The 23,355-nt window shown below is 37.8% G+C and overlaps 5 protein-coding genes across 6 annotated transcripts; 2 read left to right on the forward strand and 3 right to left on the reverse strand.

Annotated features, from left to right (window-relative positions):
• Positions 1–734: 734 nt before the first annotated feature.
• On the reverse strand, positions 735–3,089 carry LOC106375440 (glucan endo-1,3-beta-glucosidase 5). Its single transcript, XM_013815351.3, has 2 exons — positions 2,393–3,089; positions 735–1,950 (listed from the first exon to the last, which is right to left on the reverse strand). The coding sequence occupies exons 1-2, from the start codon at positions 2,734–2,736 to the stop codon at positions 843–845; spliced, it is 1,452 nt and encodes a 483-aa protein (XP_013670805.2). The 5' UTR covers positions 2,737–3,089; the 3' UTR covers positions 735–842.
• A 3,548-nt stretch (positions 3,090–6,637) lies between these two features.
• LOC125580589 lies at positions 6,638–8,399 on the forward strand. 2 transcript variants are annotated; one of them, XM_048745287.1, is made up of 4 exons: positions 6,638–6,873; positions 6,945–7,048; positions 7,572–7,786; positions 7,910–8,399. In XM_048745287.1, exons 2-4 carry the CDS (start codon positions 6,959–6,961, stop codon positions 8,190–8,192), a joined length of 588 nt encoding a protein of 195 aa, XP_048601244.1. In that variant the 5' UTR covers positions 6,638–6,873; positions 6,945–6,958; the 3' UTR covers positions 8,193–8,399. The 2 variants fall into 2 exon arrangements, with proteins under 2 accessions (XP_048601244.1, XP_048601245.1); XM_048745288.1 differs by having other exon boundaries at positions 6,697–7,048.
• Positions 8,400–9,013: 614 nt separating this feature from the next.
• Positions 9,014–11,843, forward strand: LOC106372843 (protein arginine N-methyltransferase 1.5-like). The gene is made up of 12 exons (XM_022696501.1): positions 9,014–9,237; positions 9,869–9,885; positions 10,005–10,048; positions 10,136–10,210; positions 10,323–10,391; positions 10,475–10,578; positions 10,709–10,757; positions 10,841–10,927; positions 11,045–11,147; positions 11,249–11,339; positions 11,438–11,531; positions 11,639–11,843. Exons 1-12 carry the CDS (start codon positions 9,014–9,016, stop codon positions 11,720–11,722), a joined length of 1,041 nt encoding a protein of 346 aa, XP_022552222.1. The 3' UTR covers positions 11,723–11,843.
• A 62-nt stretch (positions 11,844–11,905) lies between these two features.
• On the reverse strand, positions 11,906–21,099 carry LOC106374241 (wall-associated receptor kinase-like 17). Its single transcript, XM_013814314.3, has 3 exons — positions 16,692–21,099; positions 16,500–16,610; positions 11,906–16,402 (listed from the first exon to the last, which is right to left on the reverse strand). The coding sequence occupies exons 1-3, from the start codon at positions 17,734–17,736 to the stop codon at positions 15,171–15,173; spliced, it is 2,388 nt and encodes a 795-aa protein (XP_013669768.2). The 5' UTR covers positions 17,737–21,099; the 3' UTR covers positions 11,906–15,170.
• LOC106372844 (glutathione S-transferase T3-like) lies at positions 20,794–22,830 on the reverse strand. The gene is made up of 2 exons (XM_013813113.2): positions 22,649–22,830; positions 20,794–21,640 (listed from the first exon to the last, which is right to left on the reverse strand). The coding sequence occupies exons 1-2, from the start codon at positions 22,828–22,830 to the stop codon at positions 20,794–20,796; spliced, it is 1,029 nt and encodes a 342-aa protein (XP_013668567.2).
• Positions 22,831–23,355: the final 525 nt, after the last annotated feature.

Genomic DNA, 23,355 nt, shown 5'->3' on the forward strand with positions numbered 1-23,355 from the left:
GATGTTTCCTTCATTTTTTATAAGTCTTGTATTACATCGCAAACCCTGTACAGCAGATACCATGTCCTTTTTCTACTACTTTTCTTTCTTTTGTCTACCAGACTGAACATTATTCACTGAACGAAACGAAGCCTTCTTCAGTCAGGGGTAAAAACATTATTAACCTGTGAACACTTCACCACACTAAAGTGAATTCTGCAATGTCTTTACCCAAGATTTTTCAATGGCTTATGGCTGGCATAGGAGCTCCTCACCAAGTTTTCATTTATTAACTTCTCATCATTTATTTGTCTCACTAACTATAACCAAGATAATTATGAAGGCATAGTTGTTTTTTGTTGTATTATAATTGTAATCAGACATATGAAGTATGTAGGTAGATATTTGCTCAGAAAAAAAAAAGAAGTATGTAGAAACAAAGTATAAACAGAAAGGGTGGGAAAGTGGTATGGGGTCTGTGTGCTTTTGGTTGTTTGGGACTTCGAGGGATAACTATGATTGGTTATTTGGTTTTGTACTTTTGGTTCAGCGTCTGTAAGTCGTCTCTCATTCAGTAATAAAGAAGAATTATTTATCAACCAACCTTAACAGATTGTTCGATGATGGACTGATTCATAGCCCTGAAGCAAACCTTCTCCATTATGAGCTTTAATTAGTACACACAGGAGAAGCAAAGTAGAGATGGTGAGCACCAAATCAGCTCTCAAGGAATAAGAGATCAAACAGGTAAGCAATACATAAATCTCAATTATTATTATTTAGTTTATCAATAAACACCAAACTTATCCAAAGAAAAGAAAAGGAAATAATCAAAACCATCAAATTTTCTTTCTTCAGAGTATTCACAGACCAATATACAAACACACTGACAAGAGTAGCAACACCGCCACTGATCTTGTCATCCTGGCACTCGCTTCACCACCTGAAGAATCCGACTTAATCATTATCTTAAACTTACAACTCCCAACAGAAGGATCATTCGTCGTAATCACAGACAAACCCGGGAACTTACACGCACTATCCAGCTGATCACTCACCTGATAATAACTATTAAACGCATACGAAACATTCTGCGCTAGATTCAAGTTCCCACAAGACGAACCATACCCAAGACTAGTGCAATCAGCATGATCACAAGCGTAACTCACGCTCGGTCCAAGCTGAGGATCTTGTAGATTAGCCGAAGGCGCGAGAACACACCATTTCTTCGCCATATGACGCACACCTTTAGCCGGAACCAGACCGTTACCGTTACCAAGACTCAGCTGATACTTAGGCTGCCCGTCGATATAAAAAATCCCCCAGTGTCTCTCAAAGTTCCCCGGCTGAATGCTCTTAGCATCTTCGTCGATAAGGCTAAACAAGTAAGCGTCCATAGGACCAGGTCTCATAGGCGTCCCTCTCCCCGCCTTCTGACGGTTCATGAACCCTTGGTTATACCGCCTCGCGTACTGCATGTTCGCGTTCTTGTCACCATCAGTGGGCCACCCGACTTCCCCGACGATGATGGACATGTTACCAAACCCGTTCTTCTGTAAAGACCAGACTAATGTATCGTAGTTCGCGTCGAGAACGTTGTCGTAGATTCTCCCGTTATCATTAACAGGAGAGCCTGTTCCGTCGAAGAAGGCGAACTCCACGGGGAAGTGAGGGTCGTTGTAGAGGCTGATGAAAGGGTAGATGTTGATAGTGAAGGGAGCTTGGTTGTCGCTTAGGAACTTGACTATGCTGATCATGAGGTCGCGTATCTCGGCTCTGAAGTCTCCGTCTGAAGGTAGATTAGACGCGCTTTCGTACACGTCAGCGTTGAGAGGGACTGTGACTTTCACCTGGGAGGCTAAACCGGCTTTGATGAGAGCTGATTGTATGTTCTGAAGTGCAGGGAGTGTTATCCCCTCGAATGTTCCGTTGAATGCCTTTAAGAAAGGCTCATTCCCAACTGCCACGTACCTACGTTTTACCACACATCAAGACAACAGCTTATTACTTCCATCTTTAGGCCTAGCCGAATGAAACATTGGTAAGAGTGAAACACTTGCAAGGTGCCCAAATATTTGAAAAAAATTACATAAATATAGCTGAAAACAGAATTTTAGACACCCGAATTTATACAAAAACAAAATTTAATTAAATTTTTGTTACTTCAATCTTTAGGCAAAGCCGAATGAATGAAACATTGGATGTCCAACTATTTGAAGAAAATTAGATAAATATAGCTCAAAAACAAAATTTTAGACACCCAAATTTATATAAAAACATAATTTTAATAAATTGCATATGGTCCCCTAAATATAGTCCTTTACATTTGCATAGGAACAAGATTATCTTCAAAGTCTTAATCTTTACTCATCAACTACAATCAAACTCTAAAGACTGAAGCTTTAGGACTAACCTGATATCGACGCCGTTGGAGGAGACGTGTGCAGAGACGTTCTGAGAGACCCATCTCTCTGCGACCGCGACGCTTCCGGCAATAGGAGCGAGCAAGTCGTTAGGGATTCCGACCATGACCTGAATCCCCGACCGACTCAAGGCTCTGAGAATCTGTGAGTCGGCTTCGAAAAGTTTCACCTTTTGGATTCCGTTTTCACGGAGAAGCCTGACTACTGTAGCGGGAGGCAGCGGATGACTCGCCTGCGAGCCCCAGTTCACGCCGATCCCTTCAACTTCGATGAACAAGTTACCGTACAGTAAAATGATTAGGAAAGAGACAGCGACAACACTTTTAGACAACATCGGGGAATAAAAAGACAAAAAGTAGACACTCGAGAACAGCAAAAAATCTGAACTTTTTTGGATTGAGATGAGCTCTCAGATGTATGAATCAGTGAAGTTGGAAGCTTGAGTTTGAAGAGAAGAACAGAGCTGGTTTTTAGCTGTTTCAATCACCTGAGATATATTATTGTTTTCTTTCTTTTTAATACTACTATAGGGTGGGATTTGGACAAGAAGGAGCAAGAAGTTTCAAGAAATTAAAAATGAAACTCGGTGAAGTACACGATACTTGAGAATGTTTTTGTTTTCTCTCTCTCTCTCTCTCTCTCTCTCTCTCTCTCTCTCTCTCTCTCTCTCTCTTTTTGTTGTTGCGCAAATCGAACAAAAGCTAGGAGAATGCCTTTTTTATTGGAGTCTGTCCCAATGTCTGAAAGGTGTGTTGGATTGGTACACTAATCTTAAATTAGCAGTTTATTATGTTAAATTTTAAAATAAGAAAAAAAAAAGAAACTTGAAGAGAAACGTTTTAATGTTTTTGTTTCCACTAAGGTGTTGGTTTGCTTAAAGTATATCAATTAATTTTAATAACTTGAACTGATCTTATTTTTATATAGTACCAAATTTGATAGACTGGAAAGTATATTATATAAGACCATCTCTAACTCATCTCTGTAATAGAGATCTCTAAAATAAAAACAAAAATAGAGATGGTGTTTTTGCTCTAATGTGTTCCTCTATAATAGAGGAATGCTATATTTGCCTCTATAAATAGAGGAATGCTATTTTTTTTCTATATTTAGGAGAAAAAATAACATTATTTTATTTATAGAGGTAAATATAGCATTACTTTATTATAGAGGAACATATTGGAGCAAAAACACCATTTATATTTTCCTCTATGTTAGAGATCTCTATTATAGAGATGGATTGGAGATGCTCTAATACAGTTAAATTTGATGCTTTATACTAAATTTTAATAGTATTATTTTTAAAGAGTATTGGTTGTATTTTTGTCTGTGTTAGATTTAGCTACTGCTAAATAAGATTGTGTTTGATGTGAGGCAAGGGCATGTGGATGAGGTCAAGCAGAGGTGTAAGGCGAAAGAAGAAAAAAGAATCTTTAAAAGATTGAGGAGCAGTGTTACGTGATGCTCCCTGGAACTAAAGTTGAATGATAGTATCTGAAAAAAAAAATATTTTCTTTGTGGAACAGAGAAATGAAAGAGGTCGGCAGGTACGGTTGGTGAAGGAACATTTATTCTTCTCATTCAAGCGGCTCTCGTTTTTTCCTCCTTATATTATTATTGAGCCCATTTCTCGGCCCATTCAATATTTTTAGAGTGAAGTTGCAAACCTTACTTTTGCTTTCTGAGAAATAAGACATTGCAAAACATATGTATATAAAGAAAGAATCTCATGTGGGAGGTGTAAATGAAACCTAAAGTACTCTATATAAGAATTTCACTAACTTTAGATTGATTTTGAAAACTCATAAAAAACTAATATGATGGTATTAGGTTCAACAACACATGGTAACTCAATCCTAACTAGAATTAAGTTGATTCGAAGTTGCAAACCAGCACCCCGATATTTATATTTAATATTATTTAGGAAGTTCATATCTAAATTGACATGAGAGCTAAAACAATATAAAGGACATGCATATAAGACCATGAAATATGATGATCTAATTTTTTCATTTTTCTTCTTTTTCTTTAAATGCAATTTCAAGGAGAAAATGTATAAGGTTTATTTTAGTGGTTCAGGTGTTGTGAAATATTGCAACATTGAACAACAAATCTAAAACTACTTAGACATCCATTTTGTTTTTTAAGAGAACCATTATAACAAGTCAAGAAGGCAATAAATACTTTTCGACGTTTTATAAATGGAAGAACTATGCAATGTATTTAGATTATTCAGTGGTGGACATATATGTTCACCGACGTTCTTCATTCTCAACCACAATATCAGTCATCAAAAGTAATACTTTCAAGGGACAACTCTTACACGTGTGAGCTAGAAAACCCTACTCAGTTCCATAGCTTAATCAATAAGCGAAAACAACACAATACTTGTAAAGAAGACAAATATTATTTATAAGTTCGCATTATTTTGTTTGGATAGTCTGATGTGGAACAAGTGAATGAATGATATAAAGCATCACATCAAACGTCGGTCGATTGGTGAGAGAGAAACTGGTGTGAAACTGAAAAGCCGGTTCGACTTTTGGATAGCGAGATTCAAACTGCGCCACACGGTATGATTAAGAAAGCTCCGAAATATATATATGCTTTATAGTATCTATCTTTTAATTTGATTGGTTTAACCAAGCCAAAAACAATTTAAGTCAAACCAAAATCATTTTAATCCACTCAATCGTAGGTTATACAAACTACTTTTGCAATCTTGCGAGAGAGAGCAAAAGAGCTGTCATCTTTTCCGGGGGACAACAAAAGCCCATTTTTAAAAATAATCGTACTCGTAATCAAGAGTGAAAATATAAAGTGACCGGTTGGTTTGGTTTGTTTTGATTGTGCAGGATTAAAGCATCACTAAAAAGTAAAAACGAAATAATGATTCAGATGAAAAAGGCAAGTGATAAGGGACAAGTAAAAAGGTCGATCGGGTAGTGTAGAGAGAGAGAGATAGCATCCACTGGTAGTCAACCGTGTGGTGGCCAATTCTGGTCGGTGAATTGTTACTTTTTTTGTGTGTAATTAAGGATCGGATAAGGCATCCAACGATCCTGGTTCCCTACTCTTGGGAGGTGTTATTGGTTTATATATTTTGATTGATTTAAAAATCCATACAATATTTATAAATCTAAGTAAAATATACAAATTTTCAAATTCTCTCGGATTAGTATTTACAAATCCGGAGGTTTTCCCTCGGATTTGGTCCTTTGTATTTTTAACAAAGAAATCCATGCAAATCCATTCAAATACATTATGAAATCAAATCTATTAGTAAATCCGTTTGATTGAATAACAATTTATTTGAATTAGAATTTATGAATCATTAAACGAATAACACATGATTTCAATACGTATTTTAAAATCATATAACCAATAACACTAGATTTAGTTTGGATTTTCAAATCCATCAAAATACCCTAACCAATAACCCCCACTTGATATATATAGTGATGTTAAATATATTTTCTTGTATGTAAAACACAAGTTGCTCTTTTTGAATGTCAGAAATACAAACGTCGACGATCCATTATAAGAAAGAGATACATAGTTATATCTCAAAAACAACAATGGTGTTACTTGTGTCTAAATGTAAATATAATAACAATAGCTCTGTTCTTTTGATTAACGCAGCTTCTCGCGTCAGCGACTCCAAATTTTACGGTGGCTGCCTCGTGTGAAACGACGTAGACAATGGTGATGACATAAAAAGTGTCGCCGTAATAGTAAAAAATATTCGCCGCGTGAGTCGTAACTGACGCTACAATTTTTAGCGATCAATTATCATTCCAAAACTAATGCTGCGTCTCTTTTAATTAATTTTGACAAAGTGGTTTTTCAGCAATCTTGCTTTTAAAGTAACGGAAATACAGAACGAAAAAGAGACGCAGACGCTAACGCAACGTGTATCAAAAGAACATGACTAATGAATGAAATAGAGATGATCCTGTTAGATAAGAAATTAAAGAAAACAACAGGAGTAAGATTTTTTTCTTTCTTTTGATAGCAGATTTCAGCTCCCGTATCGTCCCGAGATCTTCCCTCAAGACGTTAGTTATCCCGGAGGTCGATCGTTGATGTTCCCGCGAATTTTTGCTCAAGCGCGTTAACAACTTCCTCTTGATTAACCCATTGGGTCTCTAATTGGGCCTAAATTTGACGATCTGACTTGTTGAATATATATATATATATGAAAATGGGCTTCTTTGCATTTTTGGACTGATTAGAATGAAATAGATGTAGATAACTATCGAATCTTTTCGCTATAATCTGCCTTAATAATAAATAAAGAAATAAAAAGGTCAACAAGAATCATTCTGACACTCGTGAACGCGGAGACTTTTGAGGGATTCATCCGAATTCTCAGTGCAACTTGACAAGTTATCATCATCATCATCACCTCTCAAATTGAAATCACAATCAAACCAAACCACACCCTCCAGTCTCCAGATTCGTCGTATCGGTAAGTGTCTCCCATTATTCTCCCTGTGTGGGGGAAAATTGAATTTTATATCTTTGTGATCCGATACATAGGAGAGAAGAAAAAGATGGCGGTTACTATGAAACACATGTCGTTGATCGTGTCTTTGTTTGGCGTCTTGTCGTTTATTCTTGGAGTCATCGCTGAGAACAAGAAGGTATATAATATCTCAAAGTCTTCTCCCTTTCATTATTATCTGCTAGTCTTTTCTCAGAAAAAAAAAATTGAATGTTGCTGAATATCGCAAGTTATATTTGTTCGTATCACATTAATCTCACTCCGTAATTGTATTGAGTCATATGTATCAAACAGTGATCACGAGCAAGTACACTTGTTACAGCTTCATAATTATATATCTAACCATTGAGAAACTATTTTTATTTCCTGTTTGTTTAGAATGCTTCTCGTTGTTGTTTGTGCTATCTATTGCTCCTCTTGCTTAATAGAAGATGTCAGATTTGATTTTACTAACATAGCATTAAAACAGTGATAATATTTCACAGCTCCCTTACAATATACCTAATGATAGAGAAGCCAATTGTTTCATCTTAGATTCTGCTGAAACCATACCGAAATCTACATTTTTCTTTCTACACAATTGTTTGACTGTCACTGATCTCTTTAGGCTTTCTCTTTTGTAGTTGTTCTCTGATTATGAGATTTTTTTTTTTTTTGCTTAGCCTGCGTCTGGGACTCCAATACACGGAAAGGGAGTAGTTATCTGCAAATACCCATCTGATCCAACTGTTGCCTTGGGTTACCTTTCTGCTGCCTTTCTCCTTGCCTGCACCGTTGCAGGATACAAATCCCTGTTCATCTCTTACAAGGGAAGGTCTGTTCCCAACTCTGTCCTGTTCAAAAGCACCAGCTTCTCTGTCTTCTTTAACATTGCCTTGTAAGCATTTTTTCTCCTTTTTTAAATCTCGATCTTAGTTTAAGCAGTACATATTTGGACCCCAGTCATTGGTGTGTGGTTGTATTAACAGAGCTGTTTGTTGCCTATTGTTTTGTCTTGTAGGATAACATCTGGACTGGCTTTGTCTCTGTTGCTATGGCCAACCATTACAGAGCAACTTCACTTGACCCGTAATGTACACCGGAACTTAGAGACCAGCTGCCCCACGGCTAAGACCGGTCTCCTTGGTGGAGGCGCCTTTGTGTCATTGGACTCGTGTCTTTTCTGGTTGGTCGCTCTAATACTCGCTGATAACGCCCGTGAAGACCATTTTGATGAAGCTGATAACAGAAATGGCGATGGGAACTCTTCCTCCAGGGATGTGAATCTCAAGATTGATGCTTGAGTGAATAATCTGCATCTGCTTACTGGTATTGGAGTTGTATGTTTTTATTCTACTGCTTGTTTGATTAGGAAAATTACAAATAGTTTCTTCTACATATATTTGATTTTAAAGATGCTATAAATTGTCTCTGAGCAGCTTACTGCACAATGATTCTCAAAGTTGTATATGTCAGATTCTTGATTTAGTAAATCTTTTGATTTGGTTTGATCTCTTATAATCAGTGTTTTTAAAACCGGACCGACTCGATGGTTGGACCGGGTTCGACCATGAACCGGTTATATAGCCGGGTTGGTCTAATAATTGGTTCGACCATGAACCGGCCACATAGCCGGATTATATTTCAAAGTTATTAAAGCAATAAAAACTACTAAAACTATCGTAAATCTATGAACCATCCATATAAACAATAAACTAATTTATATTTATAATATTTTATGTTCAAAATTGATTTATATTTTAACTATGCATCATGTTTACTAATATTACTTTTATATTTACATACTAAAAAAATATTAAACCATATTATTGAACCAGGTTTGATCCGGTCGAACCATATTAAACCGTGACCCAAAATATTTCCGGTTCAGCTTCCGGTCCGGTTTTAAAAACACTGATTATAATCTTATTGTTAAAAATCATAAATCTAATGCTTGGATCAAAACCCCTTGAGAAATTCATCTACGCCGTGTATTATGTATGCCATCTCGATAACCAATCAAAGGTTTAAATAAAGCCCAATAGAAAGCCCGATAAAAGCCTAGTAAATTTAAACCCTTCAAAAAAATCCCTTTTACCGTGATCGTTGGAAAGAGAGGGAAGAGATGCCGCTCGGAGAGAGAGGAGGATGGGAGATAAGCGAGTCCAGATACTGCGGCGTTGAGACTGACTTCTCCGACGATGTTCCTTCTCTTCTCTCCTTACACATCTCCACCGGCGGCTTTGACTATGTCCTTGCTCCTCTGGTTCGTTTCCTATCGCTTCTCACTCCCTTTTCTGATATTTACTTCCTATCTCTAAAAGAGTTTCCTTTCGCTCTTTGTGTAATGTTATTTACTCAGATACAGACCGAGCTTAGTTGAAGGAAACGGTTCGGAAACTCAGGTTCTTCCAGTCTCTGGCTCTGACTTGGTCTTGTCGCCTTCTCAGTGGAGGTGCAAGCAGGCAGAACCAAACTCAGTTCTAACAGTTCTCTTATTCCTTTTACAGCTTGGCTACAGGGATTTTTTGCAGGCACCCCTGCAGGTTAGTCTGTGTTCATAAGTAATATTGATTTCTATCTGTTCATCAGAATATGTTTTCATGAAAATGCTTTATTCTTACTGTAAAGAGTTCCTACTGTTATTTAAATACAGCCTCTGATGGATAACCTTGAAGCCCAAACCTATGAGACCTTTGAGAGAGACTCTATTAAATACATCCAAGTATGTTGCCTATGCTAGTTTTATTTCTTTCACATCTTAAATTTTAACACCTCTGTTTTCTGGAGTACCCTTCTATTTCTGCTTCGGTTTGCGGAAGAAGGATAATGATGGATGATTTTTATATACAACTCAATATCATTAACACTATTTTGCGTGATTGGACTTTTTGTCGTGCCTAACTTTTTCCATCTTCGTGTTGCTAGTATCAAAGGGCAGTTGCTAAAGCCTTGGTGGACAGGGTCCCTGATGAAAAAGCGTCCGAGTTAACTACTGTATGTCACCTGCCAATGTTTTTATTTCATAGGTTACAAGTGGCATTTTCATTTATAAGTTTTTGTTTTTTTGGTAACCTTATAAATTACTTCAATAGTACTAAAGTTTTAGTTTGTAGTTGTGGGAGCAGGAAGAGGACCCCTTGTGAGGGCATCGTTGCAGGTAAAGTTCCGATGCAGTGATCACAACTGAGACTTCAAAATTCATTTTTGTTGGGATCAATTGTGTTAATTTGGTTTCTTATCCCAGGCAGCTGAAGAAACTGGCCGCAAGATGAAAGTTTATGCTGTCGAAAAGAACCCTAATGCAGTTGTAACGCTCCATGTGAGTTGTCAGCAACTGAGTCAATTAAAACATTGTTAAGTTTTATGTTGTTTCTTTCCGGCATGCAGAGCAGTTTTATTAACTCATAGAGCATTGATATCCTATCTGACAGAATTTGGTTAAGATGGAAGGGTCATGCGACATGCGTTTTTGGAGTGCTCCTGAGAAAGCTGATATATTGGTTAGTATGAACAGATTTTGGTAGATATTACTCATGCCGGCATTATACAGTTCTTCTAACTCTCGTTTGCATATGTTATTCAGGTTAGCGAACTGCTGGGTTCTTTTGGAGACAATGAACTCTCTCCTGAGTGTCTTGATGGAGCCCAAAGGTTTCTGAAACCAGATGGAATTTCAATACCATCCTCGTATGTATACTCCTTCGCTAATGTCTAATTCCCACAAGAAAACTATGTTCTAACAGCTGCTAGTTCAGCTTGAAGCTTGAAGAACATTGCATCTGTTTTTCTGTTTCAGTGATCATTGATACTTTTGTAGGTATACAAGTTTCATACAACCTGTAACAGCTTCAAAGCTTTACAATGACGTATGTCCTTCTGACTTCTGCTGTGTGCTCTTTATCTCAAGTACTTTCAGTTCAGCTTAGTTTTTATTTTTACTGATTGGCAGGTTAAGGCTCATAAAGATCTTGCGCACTTTGAAACTGCTTATGTCGTCAAACTGCACAGTGTAGCTAAACTTGCTCCTTCCCAATCTGTGAGTCTCTCTCTCCCTTCAGGTTTGCTTAATAGGTTATAGCGCTCTCTTTGAATACATTTATGCAAGTTTTGTCGATCTCTTGATCTAAGGGAGGTTTGTTATGGTATCAATTAGGTTTTCATATTTACTCATCCAAACTTCTCAGCAAAAGCCAACAACCAACGCTACAAAAAGCTTCATTTCAACCTACCAAGCGACGCTGGCTCAGCCTTGGTGCATGGTACAAGCTTTTCTAGTTTTTGTCATTTAAAATGGGAATTATTATCTCCATTTTTCCTAACCTGAAACTAATCTGCTGTGATCACAAATAACAAAAACAGGGATTCGCTGGCTATTTTGATTCCGTCCTGTATAAAGACGTCCATCTTGGTACCGAGCCTACAACAGCAACACCAAACATGTTCAGCTGGTCATGGCTTAGTGTTTAAATATGCCATTTAACAGATGGACAGCTCTCTCCTATGTCAGAAAAAGAAAACTGATGTAATATAATGTTCCTTTTGATAGGTTCCCAATCTTTTTCCCATTGAAGAAGCCTGTGGAGGTCCACCCTGATTCTCCATTAGAAGTACACTTTTGGAGGTGTTGTGGTTCCTCAAAGGTAAAACTAAATGTCATAACCATAATGATTGTAGTATTGTACACTGTTGAGTGTTGACTCTCTTAGTCTTTGAGAACTATTATTGATTCTCTGATGTTCGGGTTCAGGTTTGGTATGAATGGTCGGTGTCATCTCCTACTCCATCTCCGATGCACAACACCAATGGCCGTTCGTACTGGGTCGGCCTTTAGGATCAGAGGATACTGAGAAGAGTCTTGGACTGATGATGAAGTGATGTAATTTCACTGCGTTGTATTTGAGTGTCAAACAAAAGACAAAAGTTACAAGTGAATCAAATCTCTATTGACCTTATTTCTACGAAGTGATTCGTCCTACAACAAGAACCTTATCGCTTCTTTTCCACGATCATCGACTTCCACGAGAGGGAATGGAGTGTACCCCAGGTAAAAAGCATGCAAAGTTACGCATGAATCCTTTTATTTATTTTTTGGCTTTTTGTTTTTGCCAATAATAAAAATGTGCATTCACTTGCACATGCAGTTTATTTGTTGCACAAGTCACATGTAAAAAGTCATGTTCATACAATGAACTAGCAAAATACAAAAAAAAACATTGAGCGGATGGTTTAAAATTTAGGGTTAATTTGCGTACTAGCTATAAATCGAGACATATGATTCACTAGCGCAGGAAAGAGAGTTAGCCTTGGCTTTGACATTTCCTCGCTCAATCTCATAAGAGAAGAAATCTCTATGTAATTCTGCGGATTGCATTAGCAGATTTTCTGGCTTTGGGTAAATTAACTAAGTAACTTTGATTTTTACGTTATTTAGAGTGTCAGACATTTCATACACAAACTATTCGGTTTTGCCCCTTACCTTAACAGGTAACCAGTTACAAGTGATAGTATGTGACGTCCTGGGTCGTGATGAGAACCGCATATCGAAACACAAAAAAAATTAACAAGAAAAGAGGGGAAATGTTTTTTCAGTTTACAGTGAACCCAGTAAATAATTGTCGTCAGGTTAAAGTCATTGTAGTGTCCATATATGTGAACATATAACATATGTTACAAAATTTATGTTAGTGTGGTTCCATTCGATATACCCACATCGTATAGAATTCATACTGTATGATAGCATAAGAACTGTTTAATAAGATGGAAACTAATGGTAACATTATTGAACTTCTATGCTGACATCGAAGTATGTATTGCTTACCCAGCTTGAACCCGAAACCAACGTAAACTAAACTGAAAAAGCAATATTCCAGTCCATCTGTATAGTATAAAAATAAATAAAACCATTTTATACAGAATAGCAGACATATTCTATTTCATATTACAAAAATTGTTTAGGACACCAACCTCATCTCAACCCCTAAGAAACAAACCAAAATTTCACACCACCCCCAACCCAAAAATACTAAACCCTAAACCCTTATCACAACATCCTAAGCCCTGATAACTAAACTTTAAACCCAATTATAACCTGTACACTAAGCCCTGATAACTACACATTAAACCCAATTATAACCTGTACACTACACATTAAACCCAATTATAACCTGTACACTTAAATGTAAACACTAAACCCAAATAGAATGCAACAAAATAAATAGTATACAACATAATTGGGAATACTAAACCCTAACCTCTGATTTGTAAACCATACACACATTTTAAAACCGTACACCTAAATATGCAACTCTGGAAATAGTACATAAATTTATATACCGTTAAAATATACAATATAGATCCGTAATTGTAATAATATACTTTCAAGTGTAAACAATACAATATATATCAGTAATTGTTAAGGGTGACATTTACAAATAAACTTATGAAGACGTACAAGTACACATACCACATATTTTAGTTACTTTATAATTTTTTCATATTTCATCTGTGTAGTATAAAAAAACGAAGACATCCATTCTATTTGGAATAGCCGACATATTCTATTTCATATTACAAAAGTTATTTAGGACACAACACCATCCCACCTCTAAGAAGGTCCAAGTCATCCATGACAAATCTGGGAAAGAGAAGGAAAATGTAAAATTGCAGATCAGTGATGTATGATTAAAAAAAAAGAATATGCGATGAACAAAGTAATAGTGAAACAGAGCCGAAGATAATAAGTTCTATGGAACACAACATTGTCCGTCCAAAATAGTATGGAATTGAATGAAATGGAATGGAAATTCAACTCAAATGAAATGGAATGGAAATGCAACATATGGTAATATGGAACTTCATTCCCACATACTACACGGAATGGTACAGTTACACAACTATAAGATAAGATATTCCATTTCACACATAGTTATTACGTTATTCCATGTAACATAGCATAATAGCACAAATATAGTTCTACCCTCATTTGTTCCTTTCGATTACAAACAAAAATTTACCCCAAAATTTGCAGTAAACATATGATTCCAACAAAACAGGGAAGTAAAACCCTCAATTAATTCGGGGAACTATGGTTACCAGATCCAACATGCAACTGAACCGATGAGTTGGATTTAACAAGTTAGAAGCAGATAGAACTACGATATCCCAAATAAGGGAAACAAGCAGAGCAAGCATAGAACGGAAGACACAAAACCGAAAACTTACAGTGTTGACACCGCTCTCAGTCAATTCACCTCTGTAAAAGAGAAGATGCTCATGTGCTCCTTGTCGCCGCTTGGACTGTAACAACGCTTGTTCGCAATCGATTTCTGAGTCGGTTCGGCTGTTCCCTTTTTACTGGACTTCAAAAGCAGAGAAGTCCAACGGTGGCAACGGTATAGATGAAAGCGATGGGTTCGAAGAGAGTGAGCAAACCGGCGATGGAGTCCTTTCAGTTTCCCAAGAGTTACCACATGAAAGTAAAAGAAAAGATGGTGTGATTCTAATTTAGCCACGAATAATTATGACAGTTGATAATTATGAATTTTTTTTTCTGCAGGTTTCGCCGGTTGGCGTGAAGGGCAAAATTGAATTAATACATAAAAGACAATGGGTGTATTGAAAAACTAGGGCTTTTGGCTATCTAGTGAATTATGGTTTATTTTGACGTTATACAGACTAATTTCCCTAAAATTTAAAATTTAAAGTTGATATACAAAATTTAGAAACTGCAGCTCATAGTATCTGTACTATTAAAGCAGAACCTCTCACAAGATTCTGCTCTTAGTTGTAACCGTTGAGGAGGTGTTGGTGACCACTAGAGTTGCGGCTGAGAAATAAGCATAGAAGCGGAGAGGGAACAAGATGGAGAAATAGAATGAGAAGAGAAGAGATGAACTGAGGAACTCGACTCTGCAGACGTCATGTACTTATGTAATACATTTTAAATACAGTAAATCTTATGGAACTTGCAAAAACACTTAACACCGTTATCATAAAAATTCAAGTTTGAAGAGAAAGTAAACTAAAACTAGGAACTGTAGCTGATAATCTGTAAAGGTAAAGAGAACTAAAGACTTAAAGACCACTTAATTATTTTTATCAAGAACCTGAATATATAAAAAACAAATGTCAACATATACAAGTACATTGTCTCAAACACAAACATAAATACAAGAACATGTAGTTTCAAACACACACATTAATACAAAACCAAATCATTTAAATCCTGAACGGAAACTCACTTGCAAATTTATTACCAAACGTTGTAAAATCTGATAGACTCACCATGTGGGACGAGGAAACAATGATTCAGCATCTGAAGAAGAAGGCGAAGCCACAATACTGAAGGCTGGAGCAGTCAGACCAACGCTCAAAGAATCGCCTCTGTTTATCATAATCCTAACCTCTTCTTCCTCGTCTTCTTCAGCTTCATCAATCATAACCTGCACATGTGAATCCTCTAGAGATGCGGAAATTCTCTCTAGCTCGGTAAAAACTTCTCTCATATTTGGACGTTTATTTCCTTTCGAGCTCAAGCACTTCACAGCTAGATTTGCCACTGCCATTACTTGTTCCGGTTTGCAATCATCTTTTATTCGAGCATCCGTGATATCAGAAAACCTCTTCTCTTTAACGGCGTGTCTGAAATGCTCTGCCAAGCTTATTGTTTCTCGAGTGTTTTGTATTGTTACAACAGGCTTATCTCCAGTAATAAGTTCCGCTAGGACGACTCCAAAGCTGTAAACATCACTCTTATCTGTAAACTGGCTAGACTGGTAATACTCTGGATCCACATAACCGACGGTTCCTGAAACAACTGTTGTCCAATGAGTTTGATCTATGGTTATTGACCTAGATGTTCCGAAATCAGCCACCTTGGCTCGGTGCTTCTCGTCTAGTAATATGTTGGTCGACTTGATATCTCTGTGATAGATTGGAGAGCTTGCAGAAGAATGAAGATAAGAGAGAGCTCCTGCAACGTCCACAGCAATGCGTAGACGTATTCCCCATATCATAGTGTAATCATTAGACTCTAATTCATGGATATGCTGGAAAAGGTTTCCGTTGATGATAAACTCGTAAACCAAAATAGGAACTTCTGTCTCAAGACAACATCCCAAGAGTTTCACTATGTGTCTGTGGTTGATCTGTGAGAGAATCACCACCTCGTTGATGAAATCTTGGAGTTGGTCTTCATCCATGACTTTGGATTTCTTGACTGCCACGGTTCTACCATCTACCAGCATACCTTTGTACACAGTGCCTTGGCCTCCCTGTCCAAGAACTCTGCTTTGGCTGAAGTTTTCAGTGGCTTTCTCCAACTCTCTAGAGCTGAAGATTTTTGTCTTTTCGACATTGCCTTGGCTTGTATTTAGTTCTTGTTGCAAGAGTAGTCCCCCATTACGTTTAAAGAACTTCTTCTTCCTCTTTTCCTTCCTTCTCTTTATTAGAAACTTTCTCAACCACCATACTCCACTAACTAGGGTTAAAGCACCAAAACCTGAACTCACCCCTACAAACCGCACAAGAATTTGGTAGGTTTTATCATCATCGATTGCTTATACTTTCAAATTAATTTAGCAGAAGAAGAAGACACTCAGTGATATTACCAATGAGTATTGCTTTTTTCTTATCACCCGCACAGTGATGGCCTCCTTGAGTATTCACACAAGTGTTCATTCCTCCACATGAGATATGTTCGGTTTTGCATTCATTAACGTCTGCATTTTTAAAGATCATGAAAACTTGAAGGAACACACACACACAAAAAAGAAGAGAAAAAGGAAGGAGCATTTACTGACCTTGGCATCCGTGAGGGTCATATGCGTTCCCTGTGTAACCTCTTTTGCAGGAACAATGTGCATAGCTAATCTTAGCATTGGTGCTTTTAACGCAGATACACTTCCTTTGGGATCCAACCGCAACAGTAGTATTTTCGTAGATGTCTCTGTCGTCACAGGACAAGGAGCTCACGAAAGAGTGATTCTTCGTCTGGATTACCCACCCTAGACTAAGCGTAGCATATCCCTTATCAAATAACTCTTGTGGGTTTGTCGCATTTGAGGAAGTGTACGATTCAACTGTCAAGAAGGCGACTCTACATTTTTCTTCTCTTGTTGTTGTTGAATTGTTGCTCTCGATCCTGATACCAATAGCTTGCTGATGGTCTCTTAGTCCAACCTTGCAACATCCGTTACCATTGCATTCCTTTACATCATCTTTGTATATTGCACATTCCCCGTATAAATAGCTCTTACTTGTCAAGCACTGCGTGTTTTTGAGAAAAGGAACACTATTGCTAGACTGGTATTTGCTTGTATTGCTAGTCAGCTCGCATCCCACTATGTTTGGCTCTACATGAGTCAACGACACTTTGGCATTGCTACCAACAGCTACGAGGCTGTTTTCGGAGGCAATGAAAAAAGGGGTACCAGTGAGATTCATAAATGATTCTGGGCGCTCTTTTCCACCGCAGCCGGAGGATGTTATCGGTATTTTAACACGAACTAACCCAAACGATAGAGCATAAAGTTCGGCTAGTTGATCTTCTGCTACATATTGTTCTACAACGGACGGCCGAAAAGAGATATCCACAACTTCTCTGTTGTCCTTTATAGAGAGGAAAGGAGCAAGCTTTCCTGAAGTAGTGGAACTAAGACATTTGATCTCGTAAGACTTCTCCAGGTAGCAACCCTTTCCGATTCCAAAAGGGTATGGTATCTTGACACCTCCGCACTGACTTTGACAAGAGCTTGAAGCAGCAACATCTTCACAATAAAGGATCAGCAAAAGCAGCACCTTCAAGAGCATCAATAAGATAGAGCATTTTGTATTCCCGTAGCTCATGTTTCTTTACTCTAAAGAAAATTTTGATCTACCGGAGTTTGTTCCTTGTTAAAGTCGAGGAACAATGTTTGTAGAGAGACTGAGGATAAAGTTCCCGCCCCTAATGGTCTTGGTCTTTAGTCATTTTTGGAATTTTTTTCGTTTTCTCTCTTCTGATTTTTCTTCCTCTTGAGATGACTGAAAGCTTTTCTTTTGGTTTAAATATGGCTTAAAGGTTAGAACTTTTGCTAAGAAATTTGGTCGTTTAACTACGGAATATAGTTAAAACTTTCTTGTGCGTGTAAATTATTGCAAAAGTCACACTCATATCGTTAACTAAAAAATTAATGTAAAATCTTAATCTGTTAACATTTTATCATTTTCTACAATTTCGCTAAATCATTATCAAACTGTGCATTTACCACGCGAGGTTGATCTTAGAGCATGATTAACCTTAGAGCACCATTAACCCTTAAAACCCCATTTGGGTTCTTATTTTTTTTTTTTTTTTTTTTAAAAAAAATTAAAAACAAACCAATCGCGGGGCGCCATGTGTCAGTGGAGCCCGCGAACAGTACAAAAACCCACCAAACTTGCCTCTTGGAGAAGAGAAGGAAGAGGTGGTTTTAGAGAAAATTGTAGGACCCACCTCTTAAGAACCCACTTAAGAGGTGGAGTTAATCATGCTCTTCGCACCCCAAATGAGGTGTTTAATTTTTTTTAGTAATTAATGATGGTTAAGAGCTTGTAATTAAGAAATACCTATTTTTAAAGTTTCAATGGAAGGTTCTTAATTTAGGACTCTTAAAAAATTAAATATTTATTTAATTCAAATTTTTTAAAGATAAAATTTATTTATTAAATAGAAAATATTTTAAACATAGAATAAAAAAAAACATTACAACCAAGATTAGTGAAATAAACGAGAATATTTTGAAAAAAGCATTCGATTTCAGTTGTTGTCTTGATAATGTCCGAATTTACGCCATAGATGTTCAACCAAATCACCTTTCAGTTGTTGATGCATTTGCCTATCACGAATTCTAGTTCGAACACTCATCATTTTGGCGATATTTGTTGGGATATCTGTAGAATACGTGAGATCCACTTGTGAACCTCCGGTGTCTTCTCCTTGTTGGAACTCTGAAACATCATATTGAGTGTATCCATCTCGTTCGTCTTCTACTATCATGTTATGGAGTATGATACATGCTCTCATAATCTTCCCAATTTTCATTTTATCCCAAAAAGTGCTGTATTTTTAACGATGGCAAAGCGAGCTTGCAAGACTCCAAAAGCACGCTCGACATCTTTTCGGACAGCTTCTTGATGTTGCGCAAATAAAACCGCTTTCAGCCCTTGTGGTAGTGGAATAGATTGGATAAAAGTTGCCCATTTCGGGTATATGCCGTCGGTGAGATAGTAAGCCAAATGATACTCTCTTCCATTGACAGAGAAAGTGACTTACGGAGCTTGACCTTTTATTATATCATCAAAAACAGGAGAGCGATCAAGAACATTAATATCATTTAAGGTACCTGGAGGTCCAAAAAATGCATGTTATATCCATAGATCATACGAAGCAACCGCCTCTAAAACGATTGTGGGTTTTCCCGAGCCACGTGAATATTGACCTTTCCAAGCGGTGGGACAATTCTTCCACTCCCAATGCATGCAGTCGATGCTTCATATCATCCCGGGAAATCCACGATGTTCACCAATATCAAGTAGACGTTGAAGATCAGCCGGTGTTGCTCTTCTTAGGTACTCCTCGCCGAATAAATTTATTATTCTTTCCACGAAATGTTCCAAACATGACCGTGTAGTTGTTGCATCGAGTCGGAGATATTCGTCAATAGTATCAGCCGCACCACCATATGCCAAGAGACGAATGGCTGCTGTGCACTTTTGAAGTGGAGAGAGACTGAGCCTTCCGAGACAATCTTTCTTTTGGCGGAAAAAAATCAACTTCATTGGAGAGTTGATGAACAATACGCAAGAACAATGGCTTGTTCATTCTAAATCGTATTCGGAAGAGATTATCAGGATAAGTTAGAGTTTCACTGAAATAATCGTTCCATAAACGTACATCGCCTTCTTCTCGATTTCTTTCGATATAAACTCGTTTTTTCCTTTCTTCTTGAGCACCAGAAGCAATGGTAAAATTCTCGAAAGCTTGATCAAATTTTTGATCCAAATATTGATCCAAATATTGATCAAAATATTGATCAAAACTTTCATCATCTACTCTCTCAAAATTGTTATGAGAAGAAGATGCCATATATGTGGAAAAAAAGGAGATGGTGTGGAAAAAAAGGAGATGGTGTTGGTGTTTGGGACTAGACAAAGGAGATGGTGTTTGTGTTTGGGACTAGACAAAGGAGATGGTGTTGTTGTTTGTGCCATTTGTTAGAGATGAGACGAGAGAAGAGAGTAATGAGAGAAGATGCGATTGTTTGTGCTATCTTGAGTTGGTAATGAGAGAATATGAGATTGTGAATACAAGTTCTGAGCAATACAACATATATATAGAAAACCTATATTATCTCCAGACAAAACCAATACAATCTCGTGACCAAAACCTATACAAACTGTCCCACAAGCCGTGACACAAACAGACAAGACTCCAACAAGACGCTTCACACAATCCGTGACACAAACAGACAAGACGCTACAGACTGCGGTCCGTGACACAAGTGACATGCCATAGCTCGTCCGTGACACAAGTGACACCAAAACTTATTTCAACCTGCAAATAAAGACAAGTGACATGCATTACTACGAAACCGGTAACACATATAACATAATAAAACATATATAAAACATAAACTCGAACCTGATTATCACCAGTTGAAGAAGTCTGCAAAGACACCGTGAAGGGATCAGTAAGTAGAACAAGAAAACAGAGAGTTGAGACAACAAATTGAAACAGAGACAACACATTTATATCATCCATAAGTAGAACACGAAACAAAGAGTTCAGACAACAATTTCAAACAGAGACTTGACCTACTTAAACTAACTTGAGACTACTTTGACACAACTTAAACTAACTTAAACGAACTTGAGCAGCCAATCTTAAGACATCAATTCGGAAATCAGCTTTTTCTTCAACGCTTCTTCATAGTCAGCAAGCGGTTCTTGCTTTGCAATAAGACTTTCCAGTAGCATCATCCTCGACATCCTCTCTTTCATGTCAAAATCCTCCTTCTTGATGCTCCACATGGTATCAAACTCAGCCGCCGCCTTCAACTCTGCCTTGGTATTTTGCTTAGTAAGACCCTTTGAAGCCTTCACGCCCGGGGGGCGAGCCGTTGCTTGATCATTGTTGGTTTCAGTGGCTTGTGAGGTCGATGATTGTGCGGCATCGTCACACTTCCTCCTCTTAGAGCTTCTCTCGCTTTTAGAAGTTGAAAGCTCGCACCATTTTTGGTCATTGCAGAGCTCTTTCCACGCGTGCTCGAGCGTGAATTTCTTCTGGTAGCTGTTGAAGAAGATTTCATGAGCAAGCTTCAACACATCATTTTCATTTTGACCGCTGCTCTTCTCTCTGGTTGCCGCTTCATACGCGCCACAAAATTTTCCCACCTGATCATTAATCTTGTGCCAACGGTTCTTGCAGTGGGCATGCTCCCTCACTTCACTACCGGCGACCTTCTGACTTGCAGCAAAGTACGCGGCGATTCGCTTCCAGAAGGCACCAGACTTCTGCTCATTCCCCACAACGGGGTCTTTGCTCGTGTTTAACCACGAGCTGATGAGCAGAATGTCATCAGGCGGTGTCCATGCTCTGCGTTCTTTACGTTCTGCGGGAAAGTCTTCAGGCACATGCGAATCTTCACTTCGTTGAGTGCCAGATAGAGGCACTTGTGATGAAGATACTTCGCCAGTATCTTGTCCAAAACCGAAGACTACCTCCTGCTGGCTATTTAGAAGGTCAACAAATTTTACATTGTTGTTATTATATGGATAGGAATCCATAAGAGAAAGAGAAGAAGGAAGAGAAAGTGAGCACGAAGAGAAGAAGGAAGAGAAAGCGAGCAGGAAGAGAAGAAGGAAGAGAAGAGAAGATGGAGATGATAACCAATGTTTACAAATGATAAGATAGAGAAGAATGAGATTTCTTTAATAGAGGAGAAGAGACGAACTACCAACCATACGGACTTGACAGATATCTATAACACATTGAAGACAAACAAAGCATCGATTTCTATCTTAACTTAACTACCACAACCTACCAAATCAACTTCTATTTAATACCTAATCTAACACTAACTAAAGCATTTATTATCTCGGTTCAAGCATAATCAGAAGCAATTAATCAAACGCGCAGAAGAGAGTTCAATGTTACCTTTATTGCCTTGAAGCCTCTTCTTGGTTTGAAGCCTCCTTCAATCTCTTCTTGGTTTGAAGCCTCCTTCAATCTCATATCAAAAGACAAACACAATTAATATATTACAACACAGGAGATGGAAATCAAAAGCAAACACAGAATTTATTTATTAAATTAAACTAAACCATTATTAAATCTCATGAATCTAGAACACAACAGAAACAAAGAGATGATACGAACTGAACCATTCAATCTAGAACACAACAGAAACCATTATTCAATCTCATTATTCAAACTAAACCGTTCTTCCAACTCATGAATCTAGATCATTGAACCAATCCAGTAAACGAGAAGCTAATCAACCAATACGACCTGAAACACGTAGAGATGATGATCGAACCTTCAGTTTGAAGAGAAGATCGATTATCTCTGAAGCCTCTCTTCAATGGCCTCTCATCTGCAATTGAAGAACACACACATAAGTTACATATCTTCAGAGAATACCAACAAGAGCATAATCTAACACATGCATAAACCTTTTGATTGGATCTGACCAAATAGCTTGATTCAAACAAAACCCATAAAATCTCAGAGCTTTACCTTTCGATTCTAATGAGCAGCAACCGTCGATTTGCTTTGTCCTCGACGAGATCCACCGCCGATTTGCTTCGTCGGCGAGGAGAGAAACCCACGATTTTCTTCGCTTCGTCGAGGAAAGGAACCGCCGCTTCGATTCTACTCAGCGACAACCGATGATTTTCGTCGACGTCGAAGAGAGACATGGCCTTTTTGCTTCATCGTCACGGAGAACACACAAGATTCTCTCCTTTCTCTCCGCTTCGTCGACGAGAAAACGAAAGGTTTCGTGAAAGTCGAAGAGAGATGTTTTCTTTCTCCCCTCGTTTCTCCTCCAACGTGATAAACTGGTGACGCGTGTTCAACAAGAGGCGTCGCTTCTGATGCTTAATCAAGCGGCGTTGCTAATGTTAATTTTCTTTTTTCATTTTTTTAACCCTTAATTGCATTAAGAGCCCTTAAGACACGTTAATCATGGTCTTAATAGTTTCATGGAAGTTTGGTTCCCTATGTCAGTGGGGGACATAGAATAAAGTTCCATGCAATAATGGTCCTCGTCTCTTTTTTTTTCTTTTGAAACTTAGGTCTCCGTCTCTTATAATAGATCCGTCTCTTTGGATCAGAATCAGATCACTTTTGGCGTAAACTTATAATATTGTAAACAAATAAGTATACAAGTTTCTTTCGTGCAAAAGTCACGTTCATATCATAAACTAACGAAATACAAAACA

Source organism: Brassica napus, chromosome C1, assembly GCF_020379485.1.
Source record: "Brassica napus cultivar Da-Ae chromosome C1, Da-Ae, whole genome shotgun sequence".
In the NCBI taxonomy this organism is placed as follows: domain Eukaryota; kingdom Viridiplantae; phylum Streptophyta; class Magnoliopsida; order Brassicales; family Brassicaceae; genus Brassica; species Brassica napus.

Excerpts from the sequence above, each read along its gene's own strand:
- LOC106375440 (XM_013815351.3), bottom strand. The coding sequence starts at position 2,736 with ATGTTGTCTAAAAGTGTTGTCGCTGTCTCTTTCCTAATCATTTTACTG. Across the intron at positions 1,951-2,392 it reads TCCAACGGCGTCGATATCAG|GTACGTGGCAGTTGGGAATG; the intron begins GTTAGTCCTAAA and ends GGTAAAACGTAG.
- LOC125580589 (XM_048745287.1), top strand. The coding sequence starts at position 6,959 with ATGGCGGTTACTATGAAACACATGTCGTTGATCGTGTCTTTGTTTGGC. Across the intron at positions 7,049-7,571 it reads TCATCGCTGAGAACAAGAAG|CCTGCGTCTGGGACTCCAAT; the intron begins GTATATAATATC and ends TTTTTTGCTTAG. Across the intron at positions 7,787-7,909 it reads GTCTTCTTTAACATTGCCTT|GATAACATCTGGACTGGCTT; the intron begins GTAAGCATTTTT and ends TTTGTCTTGTAG.
- LOC106374241 (XM_013814314.3), bottom strand. The coding sequence starts at position 17,736 with ATGAGCTACGGGAATACAAAATGCTCTATCTTATTGATGCTCTTGAAG. Across the intron at positions 16,611-16,691 it reads TGACCCTCACGGATGCCAAG|ACGTTAATGAATGCAAAACC; the intron begins GTCAGTAAATGC and ends TTAAAAATGCAG. Across the intron at positions 16,403-16,499 it reads GAAAAAAGCAATACTCATTG|GGGTGAGTTCAGGTTTTGGT; the intron begins GTAATATCACTG and ends TGCGGTTTGTAG.
- LOC106372843 (XM_022696501.1), top strand. The coding sequence starts at position 9,014 with ATGCCGCTCGGAGAGAGAGGAGGATGGGAGATAAGCGAGTCCAGATAC. Across the intron at positions 10,049-10,135 it reads TTGTGAGGGCATCGTTGCAG|GCAGCTGAAGAAACTGGCCG; the intron begins GTAAAGTTCCGA and ends TTCTTATCCCAG. Across the intron at positions 10,392-10,474 it reads CTGAGAAAGCTGATATATTG|GTTAGCGAACTGCTGGGTTC; the intron begins GTTAGTATGAAC and ends TATGTTATTCAG.
- LOC106372844 (XM_013813113.2), bottom strand. The coding sequence starts at position 22,830 with ATGTCTCTCTTCGACGTCGACGAAAATCATCGGTTGTCGCTGAGTAGA. Across the intron at positions 21,641-22,648 it reads CTGCTCATTAGAATCGAAAG|CCAGCAGGAGGTAGTCTTCG; the intron begins GTAAAGCTCTGA and ends CCTTCTAAATAG.